Below are 23,432 nucleotides of genomic sequence, written 5' to 3' on the forward strand. Positions count from 1 at the left end.
CTTTCTCTTTTCTTTTATGACTTTAATCCCTCTTTCTCCTTTAGTAGATCAAAATGTGGCCATTTCCTGATTTGACCTGATTGAACTGTAGATCTGTGATTTTGTATTTTGTTGAGATTTTAACCAGTTTCATCATCTTTTGAGTTATTGATCTATTGTTCTTTTCCCCATTTCATTGGTTGTCTTAATATCTACATAGGATTTATCTTAATAAACACTTTATTTTGGTATAAACGGAAGTCCTTTCCAATTGATTTCAACGCAGTATATTTCCAATCATTTTCTAACCAGAACCCATGCATCATTACTGTGTCCAAGATTCTTGCGTAGCCCTTTTCATGGTTGTGTTGAGGTGCGAATTAATCCCTTAATTTGCGCAATTCCTTAATTTTTGGTGAAAATCAATATTTTGATTTTTCAGAAAATATTTTTAATATTTTCATAATTATCGTTAATATTTCCCATAGTTATTACGCCATGTCCGCTACAGTGTGTATGAATGGTAGATGTAACAGAGGTGTGTATGAATGGTAGATGTAACAGAGGTGTGTATGAATGGTTGATGTAACAGAGGTGTGTATGAATGGTAGATGTAACAGAGGTGTGTATGAATGGTAGATGTAACAGAGGTGTGTATGAATGGTAGATGTAACAGAGGTGTGTATGAATGGTTGGTGTAACAGAGGTGTGTATGAATGGTAGATGTAACAGAGGTGTGTATGAATGGTTGGTGTAACAGAGGTGTGTATGAATGGTTGATGTAACAGAGGTGTGTATGAATGGTTGGTGTAACAGAGGTGTGTATGAATGGTTGATGTAACAGAGGTGTGTATGAATGGTAGATACACAGAGGTGTGTATGAATGGTAGATGTAACAGAGGTGTGTATGAATGGTAGATACACAGAGGTGTGTATGAATGGTTGATGTAACAGAGGTGTGTATGAATGGTAGATACACAGAGGTGTGTATGAATGGTTGGTGTAACAGAGGTGTGTATGAATGGTTGATGTAACAGAGGTGTGTATGAATGGTTGATGTAACAGAGGTGTGTATGAATGGTAGATACACAGAGGTGTGTATGAATGGTAGATACACAGAGGTGTGTATGAATGGTAGATGTAACAGAGGTGTGTATGAATGGTTGGAGGATGAATTGAGGCATCTCTCCAGTCAGTGAGGTTTCTTGCTTAGTTCCCATTTATTGCATAGAGTACAAACAGCTTCCCATGGACCCTAAGGTCCCTCAGACAGCCCCATGGACCCTAAGGTCCCTCAGACAGCCCCATGGACCCTAAGGTCCCTCAGACAGCCCCATGGACCCTAAGGTCCCTCAGACAGCCCCATGGACCCTAAGGCCCCTCAGACAGCCCCATGGACCCTAAGGTCCCTCAGACAGCCCCATGGACCCTAAGGTCCCTCAGACAGCCCCATGGACCCTAAGGTCCCTCAGACAGCCCCATGGACCCTAAGGTCCCTCAGACAGCCCCATGGACCCTAAGGTCCCTCAGACAGCCCCTCGGCCTCTGAGTGAGCACACACACTTAAGCTTACATTTCAGTCAGTCTCATAGCAGTGGGAACCAACACACGGGCATGGATCAAGAGGTCGTCCCACACCTACCTACGTGATGTACTGAGGAAAGATGCTGGTGCAGAAAGCACAAAGGAGCTGGCCAGATGTATGGAGAACCCAGATGTATGGAGAACCCAGATGTATGGAGAACCCAGATGTATGGAGAACCCAGATGTATGGAGAACCCAGACGTATGGAGAACCCAGATGTATGGAGAACCCAGACGTATGGAGAACCCAGATGTATGGAGAACCCAGATGTATGGAGAACCCAGACGTATGGAGAACCCAGACGTATGGAGAACCCAGATGTATGGAGAACCCAGATGTATGGAGAACCCAGATGTATGGAGAACCCAGATGTATGGAGAACCCAGATGTATGGAGAACCCAGATGACTGAGACTCTGATGGAGGGCTCGTCTGTAGAGAGAATGTGATGAAGACAGAGAGGCTTTTATAAAAGGCGATAGCGTCAACATGAAGCTGATGGACGATACTTAGAGCGGTTTCACACTATGGTCCCGGGTGCGCACCCTGGACCACTTGGCTGCTGTTGTGGTAGTGTGAACGTAGCGAACCGTTCCCCGTAACGCATCACCGTTCCTTACTCCAAACCACCTCGGGAGGTAGTCTCGGGTCCGATTGCTGCGGAGTCGGGAACGGAACGCGACAGTGTGAATCCATCCGTACCAAGAGAAGGAAGTGGACTGCTAATCATATATAATTTATATATTTTTATAATGACACATTATTTTAGCTGGGTTATACCTTCTCATAGTTCTACTTGGATGTTGACAAGAAATAATAATCCCGCTAGTGTTTGAGTAGCGCGAGCCGTGAAAAATAATAAACAAAAAACACATGTGTGGCGAACGTATTTGTAAGGATAAATACACCAAGGATTAGTCCGTGACGTGACGTCACTGCTAAATTACAAAGGATGCGTCCGTGACGCCAATATCATATTAACAGACGACAGTGCATTTCGAGGTTTCAAAGACCAGTGCACACACTGCTTTGGTTGTGTATTGTTGATCTGTTGTTATTATAACTCAAGACAACGTCAGGAACACAGTCAAACTTTATTATTCACTCTAGAATGACTTTTCTTCTGTGAATGACATTCGCTCTCCCAAAGCGTCATAGTCCACAGCGCCCCCATGAGGCACCTATTTACCATTACTGTTAAATGAAATGGTCTCGACTCTTGGCCAGTGTGAATGCTGGCCAACCAAGCGCACTCGGGAACGGAGGGGGTACGCTTCGCTTAAAATGCACCCAATGTGAAACCGCTCTTAATGCCGTGGGGGACAGTGCTGTCGTACTGAAAGATTGATTGATTGATTGATTGAATATTTTATTAGGCAAAAATAAATTTATAAAAACATTTATATTTAAAATACTTTGTCTAAAATATCCGTTCATAAAAGTCATTGCGATCTCGTTTCCAATGAGGTCCTTGTATTCAATTCATAGACATATACAGTATAGTGGCACCACAGTTCAAATATCAGTACATCAAGACACTGAAAAATAACATCATATCGGCTGTGTTCAGTGCTTGTAGATCAGCTGTGTTCAGTGCTTGTAGATCAGATGTGTTCAGTGCTTGTAGATCGGCTGTGTTCAGTGCTTGTAGATCAGTCGTGTTCAGTGCTTGTAGATCGGCTGTGTTCAGTGCTTGTAGATCAGCTGTGTTCAGTGCTTGTAGATCGGCTGTGTTCAGTGCTTGTAGATTGGCTGATCAGATGTGTTCAGTGCTTGTAGATCGGCTGTGTTCAGTGCTTGTAGATCAGCTGTGTTCAGTGCTTGTAGATCAGCTGTGTTCAGTGCTTGTAGATCGGCTGTGTTCAGTGCTTGTAGATCGGCTGTGTTCAGTGCTTGTAGATCAGATGTGTTCAGTGCTTGTAGATCGGCTGTGTTCAGTGCTTGTAGATCAGATGTGTTCAGTGCTTGTAGATCGGCTGTGTTCAGTGCTTGTAGATCAGCTGTGTTCAGTGCTTGTAGATCAGCTGTGTTCAGTGCTTGTAGATCGGCTGTGTTCAGTGCTTGTAGATCGGCTGTGTTCAGTGCTTGTAGATCGGCTGTGTTCAGTGCTTGTAGATCGGCTGTGTTCAGTGCTTGTAGATCAGATGTGTTCAGTGCTTGTAGATCAGATGTGTTCAGTGCTTGTAGATCGGCTGTGTTCAGTGCTTGTAGATCGGCTGTGTTCAGTGCTTGTAGATCAGATGTGTTCAGTGCTTGTAGATCGGCTGTGTTCAGTGCTTGTAGATCGGCTGTGTTCAGTGCTTATAGATCAGCTGTGTTCAGTGCTTGTAGATCGGCTGTGTTCAGTGCTTGTAGATCAGATGTGTTCAGTGCTTGTAGATCAGATGTGTTCAGTGCTTGTAGATCAGATGTGTTCAGTGCTTGTAGATCAGATGTGTTCAGTGCTTGTAGATCAGATGTGTTCAGTGCTTGTAGATCAGATGTGTTCAGTGCTTGTAGATCAGATGTGTTCAGTGCTTGTAGATCAGATGTGTTCAGTGCTTGTAGATCAGATGTGATCAGACCATGCAGCCTAACTGCTTAAAAATGACATTTATGATTTTGCCGTCCTGAAAGCTTGAGGCTCTCACTACAGTTATGATACAAGTGTGTGTGTGTGTGTGTGTGTGTGTGTGTGTGTGTGTGTGTGTGTGTGTGTGTGTGTGTGTGTGTGTGTGTGTGTGTGACAGATTTATGTAAACACATCACGTTCAACACACACACACACACACACACTCACACTCACACTCACACACACACACACACACACACACACACCCTCTTTTCTTATTTGCCACTCTCTCTCTCTCTCGCTCTCTGTCTCTCGTTCATTAATCCCGTCTTTCTCTCGCTCACTTCCTCTTTCCTTTCATCTGTACAACCTCTCTCTCTCTCTCTCTCTCTCTCTCTCTCTCCCCTCCCCACCTGTAACTCTGAGATTGAGATCAGTGAGAGAGAGAGAGAGAGAGAGAGAGAGAGAGAGAGAGAGAGAGAGAGAGAGAGAGAGAGAGAGAGAGAGAGAGAGAGAGAGAGAGAGAGAGAGAGAGAGAGAGAGAGAGAGAGAGAGAGAGAGAGAGAGAGAGAGAGAGAGAGGACCAACACAGTGTCAGGTGAGTGGTTTGGGCGTCCTCTGATGCTAAGTGTTAAAATGTAGCTTTTATTTTGACTTGTTCATACTATTCTGTTGGTATAATATTACAATAACGTTTATGTATCACCATCAACATGTTTCAGTCATTATCATTGATTTACATGTATGTAAACAATAGGCTGTAATATAAAGTTAATTGTAGTATTATAACATAGTGTTATATGATGTATGAAGATCCTTCTGGAACACAAACTGTTGATCTGTCATTGTGTTGATGATTTATAGAGTTTATTTTTATTTATCTATTATTTATTTATGTTCAAATCAAACACACACACACACACACACACACACACACACACACACACACACACACACACACACACACACACACACACACACACACACACACACACACACACACACACACACACACACAGCGCTCATTCAACGCCGGGGTAATGAGGACATCAGTGTGTGTGTGTGTGTGTGTGTGTGTGTGTGTGTGTGTGTGTGTGTGTGTGTGTGTGTGTGTGTGTGTGTGTGTGTGTGTGTGTGTGTGTGTGTGTGTGTGTGTGTGTGTGTGTGTGTGTGTGTGTTTGAGATTCCTGGCACACTCCACAAGGCTCGCCAGGGAATCACTCTCTCTCTCTCACACACACACACACACACACACACACACACACACACACACACACACACACACACACACACACACACACACACACACACACACACACACACACCCTGTGTGTGTGTGTGTGTTCGCATTATACAATGCGAGTTGTTGTGCATGTCAATGTTCTTGGTTGTACAAAGGGCTTTGTTTTGAAGGCACTTGCTGTGTGTGTGTGTGTGTGTGTGTGTGTGTGTGTGTGTGTGTGTGTAGACGTATCGTCAGAGCATGGCAGGACTCTTGGCTCCGCCCTATGGAGCGATGGAGAGCGCTTCTAACAACGACCGTACGTACCGTTTATTTATCTATCATTATAACATAATCACATGTTATCAGCCTTTTGCCCTGGAGAGATCACATTTATATTATATATATATATATATATATATATATATGAACTAGTGGAGGAAAAAGGTTAATGTATGTGTTGTAATAATAATCAATATCGACAAAGTAACTAGTAACTAAAGTTTTCAAATAATTGTAGTGGAGTAAAAGTAAAAGTACTGAAAATTGGAAATACTCTAGTAAAATAAAAAATACCTCAAAATTGTACTGAAGTACAGTACTTGAGTAAATGTACTTAGTTACTTTACACTACTGATCACCAGAATCAGAGACGTGTGTTTTAACGAGTCTAACGTTCATTAGAAAGACAATATCAGTCACTAGAAGCAGAGACGTGTGTTTTAATGAGTCTAACATTCATTAGAAAGACAATATCAGTCACTAGAAGCAGAGACGTGTGTTTTAATGAGTCTAACGTTCATTAGAAAGACAATATCAGTCACTAGAAGCAGAGACGTGTGTTTTAATGAGTCTAACGTTCATTAGAAGGACAATATCAGTCACTAGAAGCAGAGACGTGTGTTTTAATGAGTCTAACGTTCATTAGAAAGACAATATCAGTCACTAGAAGCAGAGACGTGTGTTTTAATGAGTCTAACGTTCATTAGAAGGACAATATCAGTCACTAGAAGCAGAGACGTGTGTTTTAATGAGTCTAACGTTCATTAGATGGACAATATCAGTCACTAGAAGCAGAGACGTGTGTTTTAATGAGTCTAACGTTCATTAGATGGACAATATCAGTCATGAGACGTGTGTTTTAATGAGTCTAACGTTCATTAGAAGGACAATATCAGTCACTAGAAGCAGAGACGTGTGTTTGAATGAGTCTAACATGGTTAAAATGGAGTTTGAAGTTATAATGGGTTTGTGTAGGAAGGGGGCGTGTCTCTCATTATTATATAGTACATGTGTGTTGCTGTAGAATCAGGGTTCAGTGTGTTGCTGTAGAATCAGGGTTCAGTGTGTTGCTCAGGGGCACAATGTAATGGAGGTGTTGGTTTTGTTCTCAGGGCTGGCAGACAAAGACAGCATGAACTCTGACCCCATCGGCCTTTTGACCAAGACTCACACCAAGGTGAGACACATTCACCATGGACACTAATGTAATGTACATCATTGGTTCTCAAAGTGGGGTACGGGGACCCCCAGGGGTACTTGAGGCGGTTCCAGGGGGTCCCCAGCTAAATGATGGATAGGAACCAAATGGACCCTTATGGGTCTGTAACTCTGAGAGTTAAATTAACATTGATTTTACAATATGAATTGGGGTCCCAGAGGTATAAATGCCATTAAATGGGGGTCCGTAGCCCTAATGCATGTCAAACTGGGGATCCGTGAAACGGTTGAGAATCACTGCTAGAGAGCTGTACAAATCTTCTCTTATGGGGGGTCCCTGGCTGATCTTTTCAAATGGGGGTCTGCGGGCTAATAAGTGTCAATTTGGGGGTCCTTGACATGAAAAAGTTTGAGAACCACTGTCATAATGTACATGTGATAAGATAACACACACATAACAAGTTAGACTAGAGGAGAAGAGATCCAGTAGAACTAAGACTAGTGATATGATCAAGCTATGTAAATGGCCACACCTGTTGTTTGTTGTTCATGGGACCCCCTGGGACCCCCCCGGGCCTGGGGGGGGGGGGGGGGGTCCCAGGCTTGGGAGAGAGAAAGATATGAAGACACTGAGAAAAGATATGAGAGGGACTTCTGTTAACACATCGGGTGCCGAACACGGTCCGAACCGTGTTTTCACATAGTAGCGCTCTGGTGCCGAACCCGGTGCCAACCGTGTTTGGTGTCTTTTTGTTTTTTTTGTTTTTTTCCACACGGGAGAGGCTGGAGCAGCTCTGGGATCACCCGTGGTGATTCTGACAAGGATGGGCCAGATGCATCATCGCGTCAAAAAACATATCACCCATCCGCTTCCGCTCTATTTCCTTATCTAAAACCCCCAGAAACTTTTTACGCTGGGGAAAACGACTCATTTTGTATGCACGATCGCTCCGCCATTGTTACTCGTGTGAGAGATGTTATCGTTCCAGATGTTAGCCAGGACCATCGGCCAAAATGGAGGCATGTTTTTTTTTCTCATGGAATGCACGTCTTGGAGTCTACAGCTTAAACAGCGCCGTGCAGCTCAACGGTGAGATTTCGGCACCGAACGTAATCTGTTATTATAAAATGCTGGCACCTGATGTGTTAAGAGAACTTGGAGGACACACCTAGAGTGAGCTCAGGGTACTACAGGTGGACAGGACAATGAGGACAGACATGGTTGTTTTTTATGCGGTTGGACTCGACTAATAAACATATTTCTTATCATGATATATATATATTATGTCCATAACACTAATGACTGAGACGACATCAACATGAACAGTGTGGTGTAACCATGACTCACAGGTGTGTCCTCTGTACTGATGCTAATAACATGCTAATATCATGCTAATATCATGCTAATAACAGGTGATGTAAGAACACATCACACAGCTGCCATCTCCCTCATTAGCATGCCTTCCTTTGTTGTTATACACAGCCTGTGTGTGTGTGTGTGTGTGTGTGTGTGTGTGTATGTGTGTGTGTGTGTGTGTGTGTGTGTGTGTGTGTGTGTGTGTGTGTGTGTGTGTGTGTGTGTGTGTGTGTGTGTGTGTGTGTGTGTGTGTGTGTGTGTGTGTGTGTGTGTGTGTGTGTGTGCGCGCGTGTGCGTGCCTATATGCTGATGGAGTATTTCCTACACAGTTGCATTGTAAGTGTGCAGGTGCAAATGTGTGGGTGTTAATATATTCACGTTTTTGCAGCATCATTGTGTGTGTGTGTGTGTGTGTGTGTGTGTGTGTGTGTGTGTGTGTGTGTGTGTGTGTGTGTGTGTGTGTGTGTGTGTGTGTGTGTGTGTGTGTGTGTGTGTGTGTGTGTTTGCGTGCGATTTCCATGAACCATTGAAGTGTTTAATCATAAGTGCACTGAGCTGGTGTCCTTTGAGTCCTCAGGGTTGATATGATCTGCTCTGATGTGCTGCTCATGAAAAGACGCTTTCCTCATTGATCTTCCATGTTCCATCTTACATGGAACATGTTCCATTGTTCCACGTTCCATACGTTCTCTTTCTTCACTCTGTCTCATCAGTAATCCACACACTAAAAGGTGATTGAGTTCTAACTGATGCCACAGTTTTGGCTGCGATGCTCATCCTGATTTTGTAAAATAAGGTCTATCCCCTTTATTGTCGTTAAATATGGTGGCATTTTACACAACTCTAACAACACTCACTATGTTTTTCATTAACAAGAAATGTTGATTTCGGCGACTACCCACGGCACTGACATTCACGTTTCAGCTCCGGGTGTTATACTCAAACGTGTGACCCTATAAAATCTGGTCAAAATGGCGGTGTCCGTGGAATTATTATAATTTATTTCTATCGTGTTTTTAGGTGATTTCTATGTGGAGTTTGTCGTTCATAATGTAGGATAAAGTAGAATGTGGCCATGCTATGAGCTTGTAGATCTGCTATTTTTGAAAAATCTTGAAAAAACATTTTTTCCCCCCAAAACTGTTAGGATTTAGTTTTTTTTAAAGAATGGCCTCAGGTCTTAATGGGTTAATGATCTAAGTCAGAGACGCAGGACACAGGCCTATCACCATCACTGCATGTTCCATCATCCTGATGTTCTTGTATGTTCCCCAGGTTCCATCATTCTGATGTTCTTGTATGTTCCTCAGGTTCCTTCATTCTGATGTTCTTGTATGTTCTCAGGTTCCTTCATCCTGATGTTCTTGTATGTTCTCAGGTTCCATCATTCTGATGTTCTTGTATGTTCTCCAGGTTCCATCATTCTGATGTTCTTGTATGTTCTCCAGGTTCCATCATTCTGATGTTCTTGTATGTTCCTCAGGTTCCTTCATTCTGATGTTCTTGTATGTTCTCCAGGTTCCTTCATTCTGATGTTCTTGTATGTTCCTCAGGTTCCTTCATCCTGATGTTCTTGTATGTTCTCAGGTTCCTTCATCCTGATGTTCTTGTATGTTCTCAGGTTCCATCATTCTGATGATCTTGTATGTTCTCCAGGTTCCATCATTCTGATGTTCTTGTATGTTCTCCAGGTTCCATCATTCTGATGTTCTTGTATGTTCTCAGGTTCCATCATTCTTATGTTTTTGTATGTTCTCCAGGTTCCATCATTCTGATGTTCTTGTATGTTCTCAGGTTCCATCATTCTGATGTTCATGTATGTTCCTCAGGTTCCATCATTCTGATGTTCTTGTAAGTTCTCAGGTTCCTTCATTCTGATGTTCTTGTATGTTCCTCAGGTTCCTTCATCCTGATGTTCTTGTATGTTCTCAGGTTCCTTCATCCTGATGTTCTTGTATGTTCTCAGGTTCCTTCATCCTGATGTTCTTGTATGTTCTCAGGTTCCTTCAGAGAAACTCCACAGAGGAGGGAAGGTTCTCCGCAACGCCATCCTGTCCAGAGCCCCACACATGATCCGAGACAGAAAATACCACCTGAAGACGTACAGGTAAATGAACCATGCTCTGACGGCTTATTCACGCCAATAATAGTCTTTTATTTAACTCTCAATAACAACAGGTCAATAATAGTCTTTTATTTAACTCTCAATAACAACAGGTCAATAATAGTCTTTTATTTAACTCTCAATAACAACAGGCCAATAATAGTCTTTTATTTAACTCTCAATAACAACAGGTCAATAATAGTCCTTTATTTAACTCTCAATAACAACAGGTCAATAATAGTCCTTTATTTAACTCAATAACAACAGGTCAATAATAGTCTTTTATTTAACTCTCAATAACAACAGGTCAATAATAGTCTTTTATTTAACTCTCAATAACAACAGGTCAATAATAGTCTTTTATTTAACTCTCAATAACAACAGGTCAATAATAGTCTTTTATTTAACTCTCAATAACAACAGGTCAATAATAGTCTTTTATTTAACTCTCAATAACAACAGGTCAATAATAGTCTTTTATTTAACTCTCAATAACAACAGGTCAATAATAGTCTTTTATTTAACTCTCAATAACAACAGGTCAATAATAGTCTTTTATTTAACTCAATAACAACAGGTCAATAATAGTCCGTTATTTAACTCAATAACAACAGGTCAATAATAGTCTTTTATTTAACTCTCAATAACAACAGGGCAATAATAGTCTTTTATTTAACTCTCAATAACAACAGGTCAATAATAGTCTTTTATTTAACTCTCAATAACAACAGGTCAATAATAGTCTTTTATTTAACTCAATAACAACAGGTCAATAATAGTCCTTTATTTAACTCAATAACAACAGGTCAATAATAGTCTTTTATTTAACTCTCAATAACAACAGGTCAATAATAGTCTTTTATTTAACTCTCAATAACAACAGGTCAATAATAGTCTTTTATTTAACTCTCAATAACAACAGGTCAATAATAGTCTTTTATTTAACTCTCAATAACAACAGGTCAATAATAGTCTTTTATTTAACTCTCAATAACAACAGGTCAATAATAGTCTTTTATTTAACTCTCAATAACAACAGGTCAATACTAGTCTTTTATTTAACTCTCAATAACAACAGGTCAATAATAGTCCTTTATTTAACTCAATAACAACAGGCCAATAATAGTCTTTTATTTAACTCTCAATAACAACAGGTCAATAATAGTCTTTTATTTAACTCTCAATAACAACAGGTCAATAATAGTCTTTTATTTAACTCAATAACAACAGGTCAATAATAGTCTTTTATTTAACTCTCAATAACAACAGGTCAATAATAGTCTTTTATTTAACTCTCAATAACAACAGGTCAATAATAGTCTTTTATTTAACTCTCAATAACAACAGGTCAATACTAGTCTTTTATTTAACTCTCAATAACAACAGGTCAATAATAGTCTTTTATTTAACTCTCAATAACAACAGGTCAATAATAGTCTTTTATTTAACTCTCAATAACAACAGGTCAATAATAGTCTTTTATTTAACTCTCAATAACAACAGGTCAATACTAGTCTTTTATTTAACTCTCAATAACAACAGGTCAGCTCGTCTCAAATAATCGCTACAGTTCCATCTGAACCAAAACAACCATGTGTGTTGTGTGTGTGTGTGTGTGTGTGTGTGTGTGTGTGTGTGTGTGTGTGTGTGTGTGTGTGTGTGTGTGTGTGTGTGTGTGTGTGTGTGTGTGTGTGTGTGTGTGTGTGTGTGTGTGTGTGTGTGTGTCTTGAGGCAGACTGACCACAGATACCATGATTCCAGGAAGTGTGGTTATACTTCTGTCTGTACGACTGTGTTGCCTGTTTTAGCCGATCTAAAAGCCCTCAAAGCCCTGAGGATGTGTCACGTTGTGGGCTTGTAGATCGGCTTTGTAGAAAGGATTGCCAAGCCAGTTCAACAGCAAAAGTAATTATGATTATAATAATAATAATAATAATTAATAAAAGATGAATTGTGTGCATGTGCGTGCGCGTATGCACGTGTGCGCATCTGTGTGTTTGTTTGTGTGTGTGTGTGCGTGTATATGTGTGTGTGTGTGTGTGTGTGTGTCAGACAATGCTGTGTAGGTACAGAGCTGGTGGACTGGTTGGTGCAGCAGAGCGCGTGTGTTCACACCCGCTCCCACGCTGTGGGCATGTGGCAGGCTCTACTGGAGGAGGGGGTCATCAACCACGGTACTACACACACACACACACACACACACACACACACACACACACACACACACACTTGCTTACTTGCTTATGGTAGTCCATCGTATCCGATGATGACTTCTACTTCTTTCTTTGGTGAGTTGTGAGGTGACTGTGGAGTCCAATGCGAGAGCCACATGGTCTATTGCAGTGGGGGCATATGAAGTCAATATTTGTTGTGGTCTTGGCTGCAGTGGCCATCTTTCTCCCCTGGCGTTTCCTTTCCCTCGCCTCACTCCTCTCCTCTTCAAAACGCTGAAGTCCAGCATGGCATAGTTTCCTCCACAAAGGACGTTCTGAAGCAGAGCTTTCCAGTTGGGTATGCTGTAGTCCACATCTCTTCAGTGCCGTTTTGAGCTGGTCCTTGTATCTCCGCTTTTGACCTCCTGCAGATCGCTGGCCATGATGTAACTGACCATATAGCAGTTGGCGTGGGAGCCTGTCGTCTGGCATCCTAATGGTGTGGCCAACCCATCGCAGTTGGTGCTGAAGAAAGGTGGCCTCCATACTTTTGGTGCCCGTTCTCTTCAGGACTTCCGTATGTGGTACACGGTCGCGCCAGGTTAGCCCAAGGATGCGCTCGAGACAATTGATGTTGAACTTCTCCAGTTGATGGATGTGACGGCGATACAGGGTCCAAGCTTCACAGCCGTAGAGAAGTGTGGAGACACAGATGGCTTGATAGACCGCAACCTTGGTGTGAATGCTGAGGTCTTTATTCACAAACACCCTCTTACGCAGTCTACCAAATGAGCCTGAGGCAGACTTTATCCGGTTTTGGACATCATTGTCCATACTGCAGTTGTCAGAGAGAATACTCCCTAGATATTTAAAATCTGGGACTACTGCTAAGGGCTTGTCGTCGACGATGAAGACAGGTGATGGTGGTGGAGTTGGGGGAGGGGAGTTCCACTGGCAGAGTACCTCAGTCTCTGCCGTGTTTACGGTGAGACCCAGTCTGCTATAGGCCTTCACAGCAGCTGTCAGTGTTGCTTGCAGAGCCTCTGGTGTATGTGCCACAAAGGCACAGTCATCTGCATACTGTAACTCCACTACGTTTACAGTTTTGATTTTACTAGCAGCCTGTAGCCTCCTGATGTTAAACAGGTTCCCGTCCAACCTGTAATCCACTAACACACCACTACTTCCCTCAACCTCTTTGTGCAGTAGCCAGGTAACACTCATGAGAAAGATGTTGAAGACACACACACACACACACACACACACACACACACGCACACGCACACGCACACGCACACACACACGGTACTACACTACTACATATATAACAATAGAATTAAGCAATATTACAGGAGAGGGTGTGCTTTACCATCATTATTGGCACACCAGTGATGCGGTCAGGAACGAGCATCACTGAAGTGACAATAATGTAAGGTAAAGCACACCCTCGAGTGTAATATTGCGATTATACAACAGTTACCAACAAAACACATCCAAATGTATTCATAATAAAAATGTTTTGCTATTATCCGTTTCCCTGTAAAGAGAAGAGTTTATTTGACTGAGACATTAAATAGTCCCTGTAGCAGCGCTCTGAGGCACCGTCTCATCAACACAGCTGATTCCAGTAGGCTATACGCTCCGTCGTACGACCGTGTCACGCGGCCTTAACTGATCTACAAGCTGACAACGTGTCGCGATGGCGACGCGTTGTGAACTTGTAGATCGGCTATTTTCGCCGTGCGATACCTTCGTATGGTAAAGTATAACATACACTGGACTGTTAACGAAATGGGAGTCATTTTACTCCACCAAATAAGTCAAAATGAACGACATAGTCCATTTTACATAGCTGTTTGGGTCAGGATACTGTCTGTTTGTTTTCCTACCGTGGGACAGCGTGACGTCACAGCACAGCTGTGTCATATATGGTCTAATCAGGTGCGGACTGCAGTGCGGAGTGATTTATTAATGTGATTAGGCCTGTGCTATCATGCTGGTTTGAAGCACGGCTAGATAGCTATTTCAACCAATCAGAGAAATAGACATTGTGAGGAACCATTTAGCTGGTTCTATAGGACTATATAGGTCTATGTATAGGTTCCTCAAAATAGTCAGGGGATATTAGCAGAATATTTTCCAATCTTGGAATAAATTCCTTACCAAAAGAAATCTTCACCAATGTGTTTGTAAAGGTGTCTATTAACACATTGGCTGCCATGGACGCAGATCTGCGTTCATTCAAAAAAGAAAAAAAAAAAGAAATACAAGTTTTTTTATTTTTATTTTTTATTTATTTATTTTTTTTAAAACCCAAAGACCAAGGAGATATGATTTTCCAAAGATTTAGACTCCCAGACACTTCCTTGTAACTTAAAACTTAAAAATGATGTATCTCGGCTCCTAAGTACTTTTTTTTTCTCATTGAAAAAGTCTGGCAGCCTACTGGAGGAAAAAAAAAAAAAAGCTGTCAGCCAATGTGTTAACACATCTCACAAAGACTGAAATGCAGTATCCCTAGGAGACTTTTTGACAGGTCCTTAAAGTTGGGGTACCCACCATAACCTTGGTAAAAAAAAATAATAATAATAATAATTGTGTTTTAAGTAGCATGTGAGGGGTCAAACTAGGGTGTTTTTATGATTCTGAATCCATTGCAATCATTTGTTTTGCACCAAAACCACTCCTTGGGCTAAAAACGGCCATAGCCATGTATACTTTTTGTGTAAAAAGCCCATTGAGATTGGGCCGTTTTTAGCCCAAGGAGTGGTTTTGGTGCAAAACAAATGATTGCAATGGATTCAGAATCCTAAAAACACCCTAGTTTGACCCCTCACATGCTACTTAAAACAGAATTAAATTTGGATTTGTTTTGGGGGGGGGGGGGGGGGGGGGGTTAACCAAGGTTATGGTGGGTACCCCAACTTTTCAAATTCTCCTAGGGATACTGAATGTCAGTCTTTGTGTGATGTGTTACTAGACACCTTTACAAACACATTGGTGAAGATTTATTTTGGTAAGGAATTTATTCCAAGACTTTTTTAAATATCCCCTGACTAACAGCAGTGTTACATTGGCTTAACACCTACACTACAGCTCACACAATGAACCACTGATATGCATATAGGACCATTCCTATGTTAATTCACCTTTTGACCAGTGTGTGTGTGTGTGTGTGTGTGTGTGTGTGTGTGTGTGTGTGTGTGTGTGTGTGTGTGTGTGTGTGTGTGTGTGTGTGTGTGTGTGTGTGTGTGTGTGTGTGTGTGTAGTGGACCAGGAGGTGAGCTTCCAGGATAAGTACCTGTTCTACCGTTTCCTTGACGATGACGATGCGGACACACCGTTGCCTAGCGACGAGGAGAAGAGGGAGAGCGAGGAAGAGTTGCCCGACACCATCCTCTTCCTCGCCCAGACCGGCCCCGACGCCCTGCTGAGGATATGCCTTAAGAAGACGTATGCACACACACACACACACACACACACACACACACACACACACACACACACACACACACACACACACACCACACACACCACACACACCACACACACACACCACACACACACACACACACACACACACACACACACACACACACCACACCACACCACACCACACCACACCACACGCACACGCACGCACACGCACACGCGCACGCGCACGCACACGCACACGCACGCACACGCGCACGCGCACGCACACACACACACATACACATGCATAATTAGCAGATCTACAAGCTCGTAGCCGTGCTAGGAGGAGGGGCTTTACCAGGCTAACTGATTATAGCACTACTAAACGTTTTTTCAAAAAAACATTTTAGAAGAACATTGTAGAGCAGTGGTTCTCAAACTTTTTCGTGCCAAGGACCCCCAAATAGACACTTATTAGCCCGCGGACCCCCATTTGAAAAGATAAGCCAGGGATCCCAATAAGAGAAGGTTTATACAGCTTTCTAGCAGTGATTCTCAACCATTTTAATGTCAAGGACCCCCAGTTTGACATGCATTAGGGCTACGGACCCCCATTTAATGGCATTTATACCTCTGGGACCCGAATTCATATTATAAAATCAATGTTAATTTAACTCTGAGAGTGTACAAATGGAACCAAATGGACCCGTTAGGGTCCATTTGGTTCCATTTGTACACTCTCAGAGTTACAGAACCATAAAGGTCCATTTGGTTCCTATCCATCATTTAGCTGGGGACCCCCTGAAACCGCCTCAAGTACCCCTGGGGGTCCCCGTACCCCACTTTGAGAACCAATGCCGTAGCCTGTTCCAGACCCCTGACATTATGGCTTAGAAAAACATTGTCCCGAGGTCAAACACACAGGCTGACGCCTGTTGCGTAGCATGATACTACACCAGTTTAGCCCCCTGGCGCCACTTGCTGGCCATGAGCAGTACTTCCTTAATCGTCATCCATGACCTCACACTCCACTCCTCTTGTGTGTCAGTTGTGGAAAGTAACTAAATACATGTACTGTACTTAAGTAAAATTTTGAGATACATTTACTTTACATTACATTACATTACATTACAGTCATTTAGCAGACGCTTTTATCCAGCGACTTACAATAAATGTGTTCAACATAGGTAGGGAAGGAAAACTACTAATCACCAGAAGTCTTAAGTGCATTTCCTGAAAAAAACAAGCAACCAAGAGTATACCTAGCACTAAGGTAAAAGTGCAGTATATCAGCTACCTACTTTCTTAAACAGATGAGACAAAATAGCAAAATCAAATGAGCACGAGCTCAAACAAATAAGTGTATCGACTAAACAAGATCCAATAAAACAATACAAAACTAAAACAAGAGTTCGTACAACTAGTTAACAACAAGTAGGCCAGGCAAAGATGAAGGGTAGTGTTTCCTGAAGAGGTGGGTTTTCAGCCTGCGGTGAAAGATGGGCAGTGACTGTCCTGACATCAGTGGGAAGTTCATTCCACCACTGTGGGGCCAGAACAGAAAAAAGGTTGTGACCGTGTCGATCGACCAGAAGGACCCTTGAGTGACGAGGCAATCAGTCGCCCCGAGGTGGCACTTTACTTGAGTATGTCCATTTTAAACACAATATTTGCTCCACTCTACTACATCTCAGAGGCAAATATTGTACTTTTACTCCACAAAAAGTATTTCGCTGCTTTAGTTACTATAGTTACTTTGTAGATTTAGATTATTATTATTATTGCATAACATACATTAACCTCTGTTTTAAACAATAGCATATCAACTGTCCAACAAGCAACACACACTTAAGCTCCCAGTAGAAAAAATGGAAAATCCACCAGAAGAGAGAAAGGGAAATAACTGTCATGAACTGTCTGTTGGGTACCTTTATTTTGTAGTGTTTTTTCCTAGTGTTTCCTGTCTGTTGGGTACCTTTATTTTGTAGTGTTTGTTACTAGTGTTTCCTGTCTGTTGGGTTCCTTTATTTTGTAGTGTTTGTTCCTAGTGTTTCCTGTCTGCCCTTGTTGTTGCTTCCTGTCTTCTCTCACCAGTCTGTAATGGCAATTGTCGTTCACCTGTGTCCTGTTCAGTCTCAGCCAATCACGTGTTGATTGTAATTATGTTTCACCTGTGTCCCGTTAGTCTGTGTCTATTTAAACCTCCCTGTGTCCAGTGATACTTCCTCTCATAGTCACAGTGTGTTCCTGCCTGTGTCTGTCCTACTGTAAACCTATTAGATATTAATACATACTTTGCATTTGACCTTCCTGCCTGCATTGTTGTGCCTCTGACACACACCGCGACAGCAACTGTGTAAGAAACAGAACAGTGTGTTAAAAGGCCATCTAAAAGAACTGAGAGAGGCAGACGGTCTGCAGTTTATAATACAAATATATTTACGTCTCTTCATGGCCTTGATATCATATAACCTGATCATAAAACCTGATCATATAACCTGATATATCATATAATAAGTGTGTGTAACATGATGTCATCACAGAGCAAACATTATGTCAGTCTCGGGACGATGAGCCAATGGAAACTAGATAGAAGTGAGAGGGAATAAAGTGTGGCGTGAGAAGAGGTTACATTGAGAAGAGCTTACATTGAGAAGAGGTTACATTGCGTGACTCTCACTCACAAAGGGTGAGACTTGGTAGGCCTGGATATACAAATATGCTGTGAATCTATGTATATCCCAGGGTGAACGCAGCTTTAATGTGATGTCATTAATGTGATGTCATATCCTGTCATTAATGTGATGTCATATCCTGTCATTAATGTGATGTCATATCCTGTCATTAATGTCATGCAGGCCTGGTCAGAGAACAGGAGATGACCTGGAGATCATCTATGACGAGTTGCTTCACATCAAGGCCTTAGCTCACCTCTCTAACACAGTAAGTACCCTGACCTTTACCCCCTGACCCTGACCTTTACCCCTTAACCCTAACCTAACCCTAACCATGTAGGGCATTGGTTCTCAAAGTGGGGTCCGGGGACCCCTAGGGGTACTTGAGGGGGTTCCAGGGGGTCCCCAGCTAAATGATGGACAGGGACCAAATAGACCCTTATGGTTCTGTAACTCAGAGAGTGTACAAATGGAACCAAATGGACCCTGACGGGTCCATTTGGTTCCATTTGTACACTCTCAGAGTTAAATTAACATTGGTTTTACAATATGAATTGGGGTCCCAGAGGTATAAATGCCATTAAATGGGGGTCCGTAGCCTAATGCATGTCAAACTGGGGGTCCTTGAAATTAAAATGGTTGAGAATCACTGCTAGAGCCGTAAAAATCTTCTCTTATGGGGGTCCCTGAGGCTTATCTTTTCAAATGGGGGTCCGCGGGCTAATAAGTGTCAATTTGGGGGTCCCTGACATGAAAAAGTTTGAGAACCACTGCCCTGACCTTTACCCCCTACCTTAACTTTGTTTTGCAAAAAGTGTCCTCCTGGTGGCGCTATAACAGGCCGGGACGGACGGACGGCAAAACATAGTCTCTGTCATGTCTTTCGGCCTGGCGGAGACAAAAACAGCAAAAGTAGCAGATCTACAAGCTCATAACGCGCCGCTTCACACTGCGTTTCACGCTTGTAGATACAAACACGTCTAAAAGCATTAAATCAGTGTTTGTGTTCTGTTCTCTACAGGTGAAGAGGGAGCTGGCCAGCGTCCTGATCTTTGAGTCTCACGCCAAGGCAGGAACCGTGTGTAAGTGTGTGTGTGTGTGTGTGTGTGTGTGTGTGTGTGTGTGTGTGTGTGTGTGTGTGTGTGTGTGTGTGTGTGTGTGTGTGTGTGTGTGTGTGTGTGTGTGTGTGTGTGTGTGTGTGTGTGTTTGTGCAGACGCATGCTGGGGTGTGTTTATAGTGTGTTCATGTAACAGACACATGTTGTTGTGTGTTTATAGTGTGTTCATGTAACAGACACATGCTGTTGTGTGTTTCCAGTGTTTAACCAGGGAGAGGAGGGCACGTCGTGGTACATCATCCAGAAGGGCTCGGTCAACGTTGTCATCTACGGCAAGGTGTGTAACTATGTTACATTGTGTACTAGGTGTGTAACTATGTTACATTGTGTACAAGGTGTGTAACTATGTTACATTGTGTACAAGGTGTGTAACTATGTTACATTGTGTACTAGGTGTGTAACTATGTTACATTGTGTACAAGGTGTGTAACTATGTTACATTGTGTACAAGGTGTGTAACTATGTTACATTGTGTACTAGGTGTGTAACTATGTTACATTGTGTACAAGGTGTGTAACTATGTTACATTGTGTACAAGGTGTGTAACTATGTTACATTGTGTACAAGGTGTGTAACTATGTTACATTGTGTACAAGGTGTGTAACTATGTTACATTGTGTACAAGGTGTGTAACTATGTTACATTGTGTACAAGGTGTGTAACTATGTTACGTTGTGTACAAGGTGTGTAACTATGTTACGTTGTGTACAAGGTGTGTAACTATGTTACATTGTGTACAAGGTGTGTAACTATGTTAGGTTGTGTACAAGGTGTGTAACTATGTTACATTGTGTACAAGGTGTGTAACTATGTTACGTTGTGTACAAGGTGTGTAACTATGTTACATTGTGTACAAGGTGTGTAACTATGTTACGTTGTGTACAAGGTGTGTAACTATGTTACATTGTGTACAAGGTGTGTAACTATGTTACGTTGTGTACAAGGTGTGTAACTATGTTACATTGTGTACAAGGTGTGTAACTATGTTACATTGTGTACAAGGTGTGTAACTATGTTACGTTGTGTACAAGGTGTGTAACTATATACGAGACAGACTTTCACAGCAGATTTTGATTTAGTTTTAGTCATATTTTTAGTCACCTGAAATGTTTTACTTTTAGTCTAGTTTTAGTCGACTAAAATGTATTTTTGGCGGTGCCGTGATGGCATGGAAATGGTTTTCACTTTTTGCTGCATGCCAAAAATAGTTGATCTACAAGCTCCCAACGCGTCGCGGTGCGACTATTTTGGCGCTGCGACGGCGTTGTGAGCTTGTAGATGAACTATTTTCGGTCTGTGACACCATGGTGACTTGTCTTAGTTCTATTGGATCTCTTCTCCACTAGCCCCTCCCTAACATTTAGTTACATTGTTATCTGTTGACAAAGCTGTCAATATATTTAGTCTATTAGTTTTAGTCATCATAGCTTTGTTTAGTTTAGTTTTCGTCAGTGATAAAACGTAGTCGACCTTTGTATCCTATAAGTGAGTTTTGGACACTGACCAATCCTGCACCGTGATTGGCCAATAGTCTACAACGCAGTCTACAACCCTAACCTTTCCACAGTCAATGCAAATCTATACTTTTGCAAAGTCAGCCAATCACATTACAGCTAGTGTCATCACCACTAACTGTAATGTGATTGGCTGACTTTGCAAATTCAGGACTGTGATTGGCTAGCGAAACACATGACACATGTGCAGCCCTATGAATAGCAGTTTTAAGTGAGTCATGTTGTGATGACCACACACCGCCCACTTCACACTGGGTGTGATTTTCTTTCTCCATGCTGTGTAGCTTGTTTTAGCTTGTTTGCCAGACCTGAAAGGTATGGGGCCTACATGAGCCTTTGTCACCATTTGGTCCATACATGGTATGTCCGGTTGTGGTTAGGTTTCTTCTGCATGAGTAAATAGGCAAAGACTACTCATGACATCACTATTATGTCACAAGTACAAATACTGATGGTATATATACTGTAAGACACAAAGGGTAAGGCATAGACACAGGCTGACACGTCATGTGAAGTCCGGCTTAGCCTGGGTCTGGCAGAACCAGGTCTCCTGGTCTGTTTAGCTGTGTGTGTGTGTGTGTGTGTGTGTGTGTGTGTGTGTGTGTGTGTGTGTGTGTGTGTGTGTGTGTGTGTGTGTGTGTGTGTGTGTGTGTGTGTGTGTGTGTGTGTGTGTGTGTGTGTGTGTGTGTGTGTGTGTGTGTGTGTTAGTGTTTAACACCGGGATTCCCGGGATGCGGGAATCCCGGGAATTCGGTTTTTTTTACCATCCCGGGAATTCACTTCGGTTCCCGGGCTTCCCGTTTTTTTTTTTCTTGTTAGAAATGAATACTAATTAGTAGAAAGCCCTATCTACAGCGTGGAGGAATTATTACTATTATAATTAGGCAAGTTACTTGCCGCGTTGCCGACCAGGGCAGGGTCCCATCGTCCCGTTGTGAACCAATATGGGACGCACTGATTGAATGTAACAGTAATGAACAAAATAAAACACAAGTGGCCGTGATGCCCCATGCCTGCCCTGCGCACGCTGATTTCACTGAGAGAGAGAGAGAGAGAGAGAGAGAGAGAGAGAGAGAGAGAGAGAGAGAGAGAGAGAGAGAGAGAGAGAGAGAGAGAGAGAGAGAGAGAGAGAGAGAGAGAGAGAGAGAGAGAGAGAGAGAGAGAGAGAGAGAGAGAGAGAGAGAGAGAGAATTAGACCGATGTGGTCCGATTTTTTTATCATCATTAATGTAGCCTACCCTACCTACACTTGCATTTTAGAACGTTCAAACTACCATTTTACTAGAACTACCCAGTAGAACAAGTGAACTGCACAACATCTGTCTGTCTCATTGATTGTCAGTGCTGGCAGCGCATGCATGTGCACATCAAAATCACACTACAAAACCCCACATTTGATCAACAACAAAATATAGATTAATAGACAACATACAGCCAACATCCCAAAATGGAGTCTTATAATATCCAGCAAGTAGCCTAATATAAATTAATAGCTGCAAACAAATGACAAGTTTAGGCTATCAAATCAATATCCTACAAAAGTAGAGAAAAGCTGTGACCTCACCTGCGCTCTGATGGACAATAAATACATATTCCTTTTGCAAATTATCTTGTCAATAATGATACAAATGGAACGTTTATTTCAGCAGCTAGAGTTTGACATTGTTTGAGTGCGTTTTGAGCGCAGCTCCTCGTTAAGTTAATTGTCTTCACCCGCTGTGCAACAGGGCAGATCTCCGCCAGGGCAGGGCACTATAGGCTATTATATTTATATATTATATTTATATGATTTAAAAAAATCAAATCAAGTCATTATTACTGCAAGTTCATAGGTGGACACAATAGGGACATTTGGGCACCTCGGTGTAAAATTGGCTATTTAAGTATCTACATATAAATGCATTTTAGTGGGCACTTTTTTTTTTTTTTACCCTTTAACGGGAATTCCCGGGAAGCCCGGGAAAAGGTCTGAAAATTCCCGGGAATTAAAATTTGCTATTTCCCGGAAAATGTTAAACCCTAGTGTGTGTGTGTGTGTGTGTGTGTGTGTGTGTGTGTCTTCTTGTAAGTCGCTTTGGATAAAAGTGTCTGCTATATGACGTGTGTGTGTGTGTGTGTGTGTGTGTGTGTGTGTGTGTGTGTGTGTGTGTGTGTGTGTGTGTGTGTGTGTGTGTGTGTGTGTGTGTGTGTGTGTGTGTGTGTGTGTGTGTGTGTGTGTGTGTGTGTGTGTCTTCTTGTAAGTCGCTTTGGATAAAAGTGTCTGCTATATGACGTGTGTGTGTGTGTGTGTGTGTGTGTGTGTGTGTGTGTGTGTGTGTGTGT

At 42.2% G+C, this 23,432-nt stretch overlaps 1 protein-coding gene across 1 annotated transcript in view; it reads left to right on the top strand.

The window, feature by feature from the left end:
* Positions 1-5,581: 5,581 nt before the first annotated feature.
* The window catches only part of LOC311046069 (rap guanine nucleotide exchange factor 4-like), a 46,348-nt gene continuing 28,497 nt past the window's right edge, over positions 5,582-23,432 (top strand). The window contains exons 1-8 of the mRNA XM_084058189.1: positions 5,582-5,654; positions 6,730-6,794; positions 10,133-10,239; positions 12,289-12,410; positions 15,659-15,842; positions 18,662-18,746; positions 19,500-19,560; positions 19,797-19,873. Coding sequence (XP_083914315.1) covers positions 5,597-5,654; positions 6,730-6,794; positions 10,133-10,239; positions 12,289-12,410; positions 15,659-15,842; positions 18,662-18,746; positions 19,500-19,560; positions 19,797-19,873 — 759 coding nt within the window. The 5' untranslated portion in view covers positions 5,582-5,596. The remainder of the gene's footprint in view (positions 5,655-6,729; positions 6,795-10,132; positions 10,240-12,288; positions 12,411-15,658; positions 15,843-18,661; positions 18,747-19,499; positions 19,561-19,796; positions 19,874-23,432) is intronic.

This window comes from Gymnoscopelus microlampas, assembly GCF_963454915.1.
Source record: "Gymnoscopelus microlampas genome assembly, chromosome: 5".
In the NCBI taxonomy this organism is placed as follows: Eukaryota; Metazoa; Chordata; class Actinopteri; order Myctophiformes; family Myctophidae; genus Gymnoscopelus; species Gymnoscopelus microlampas.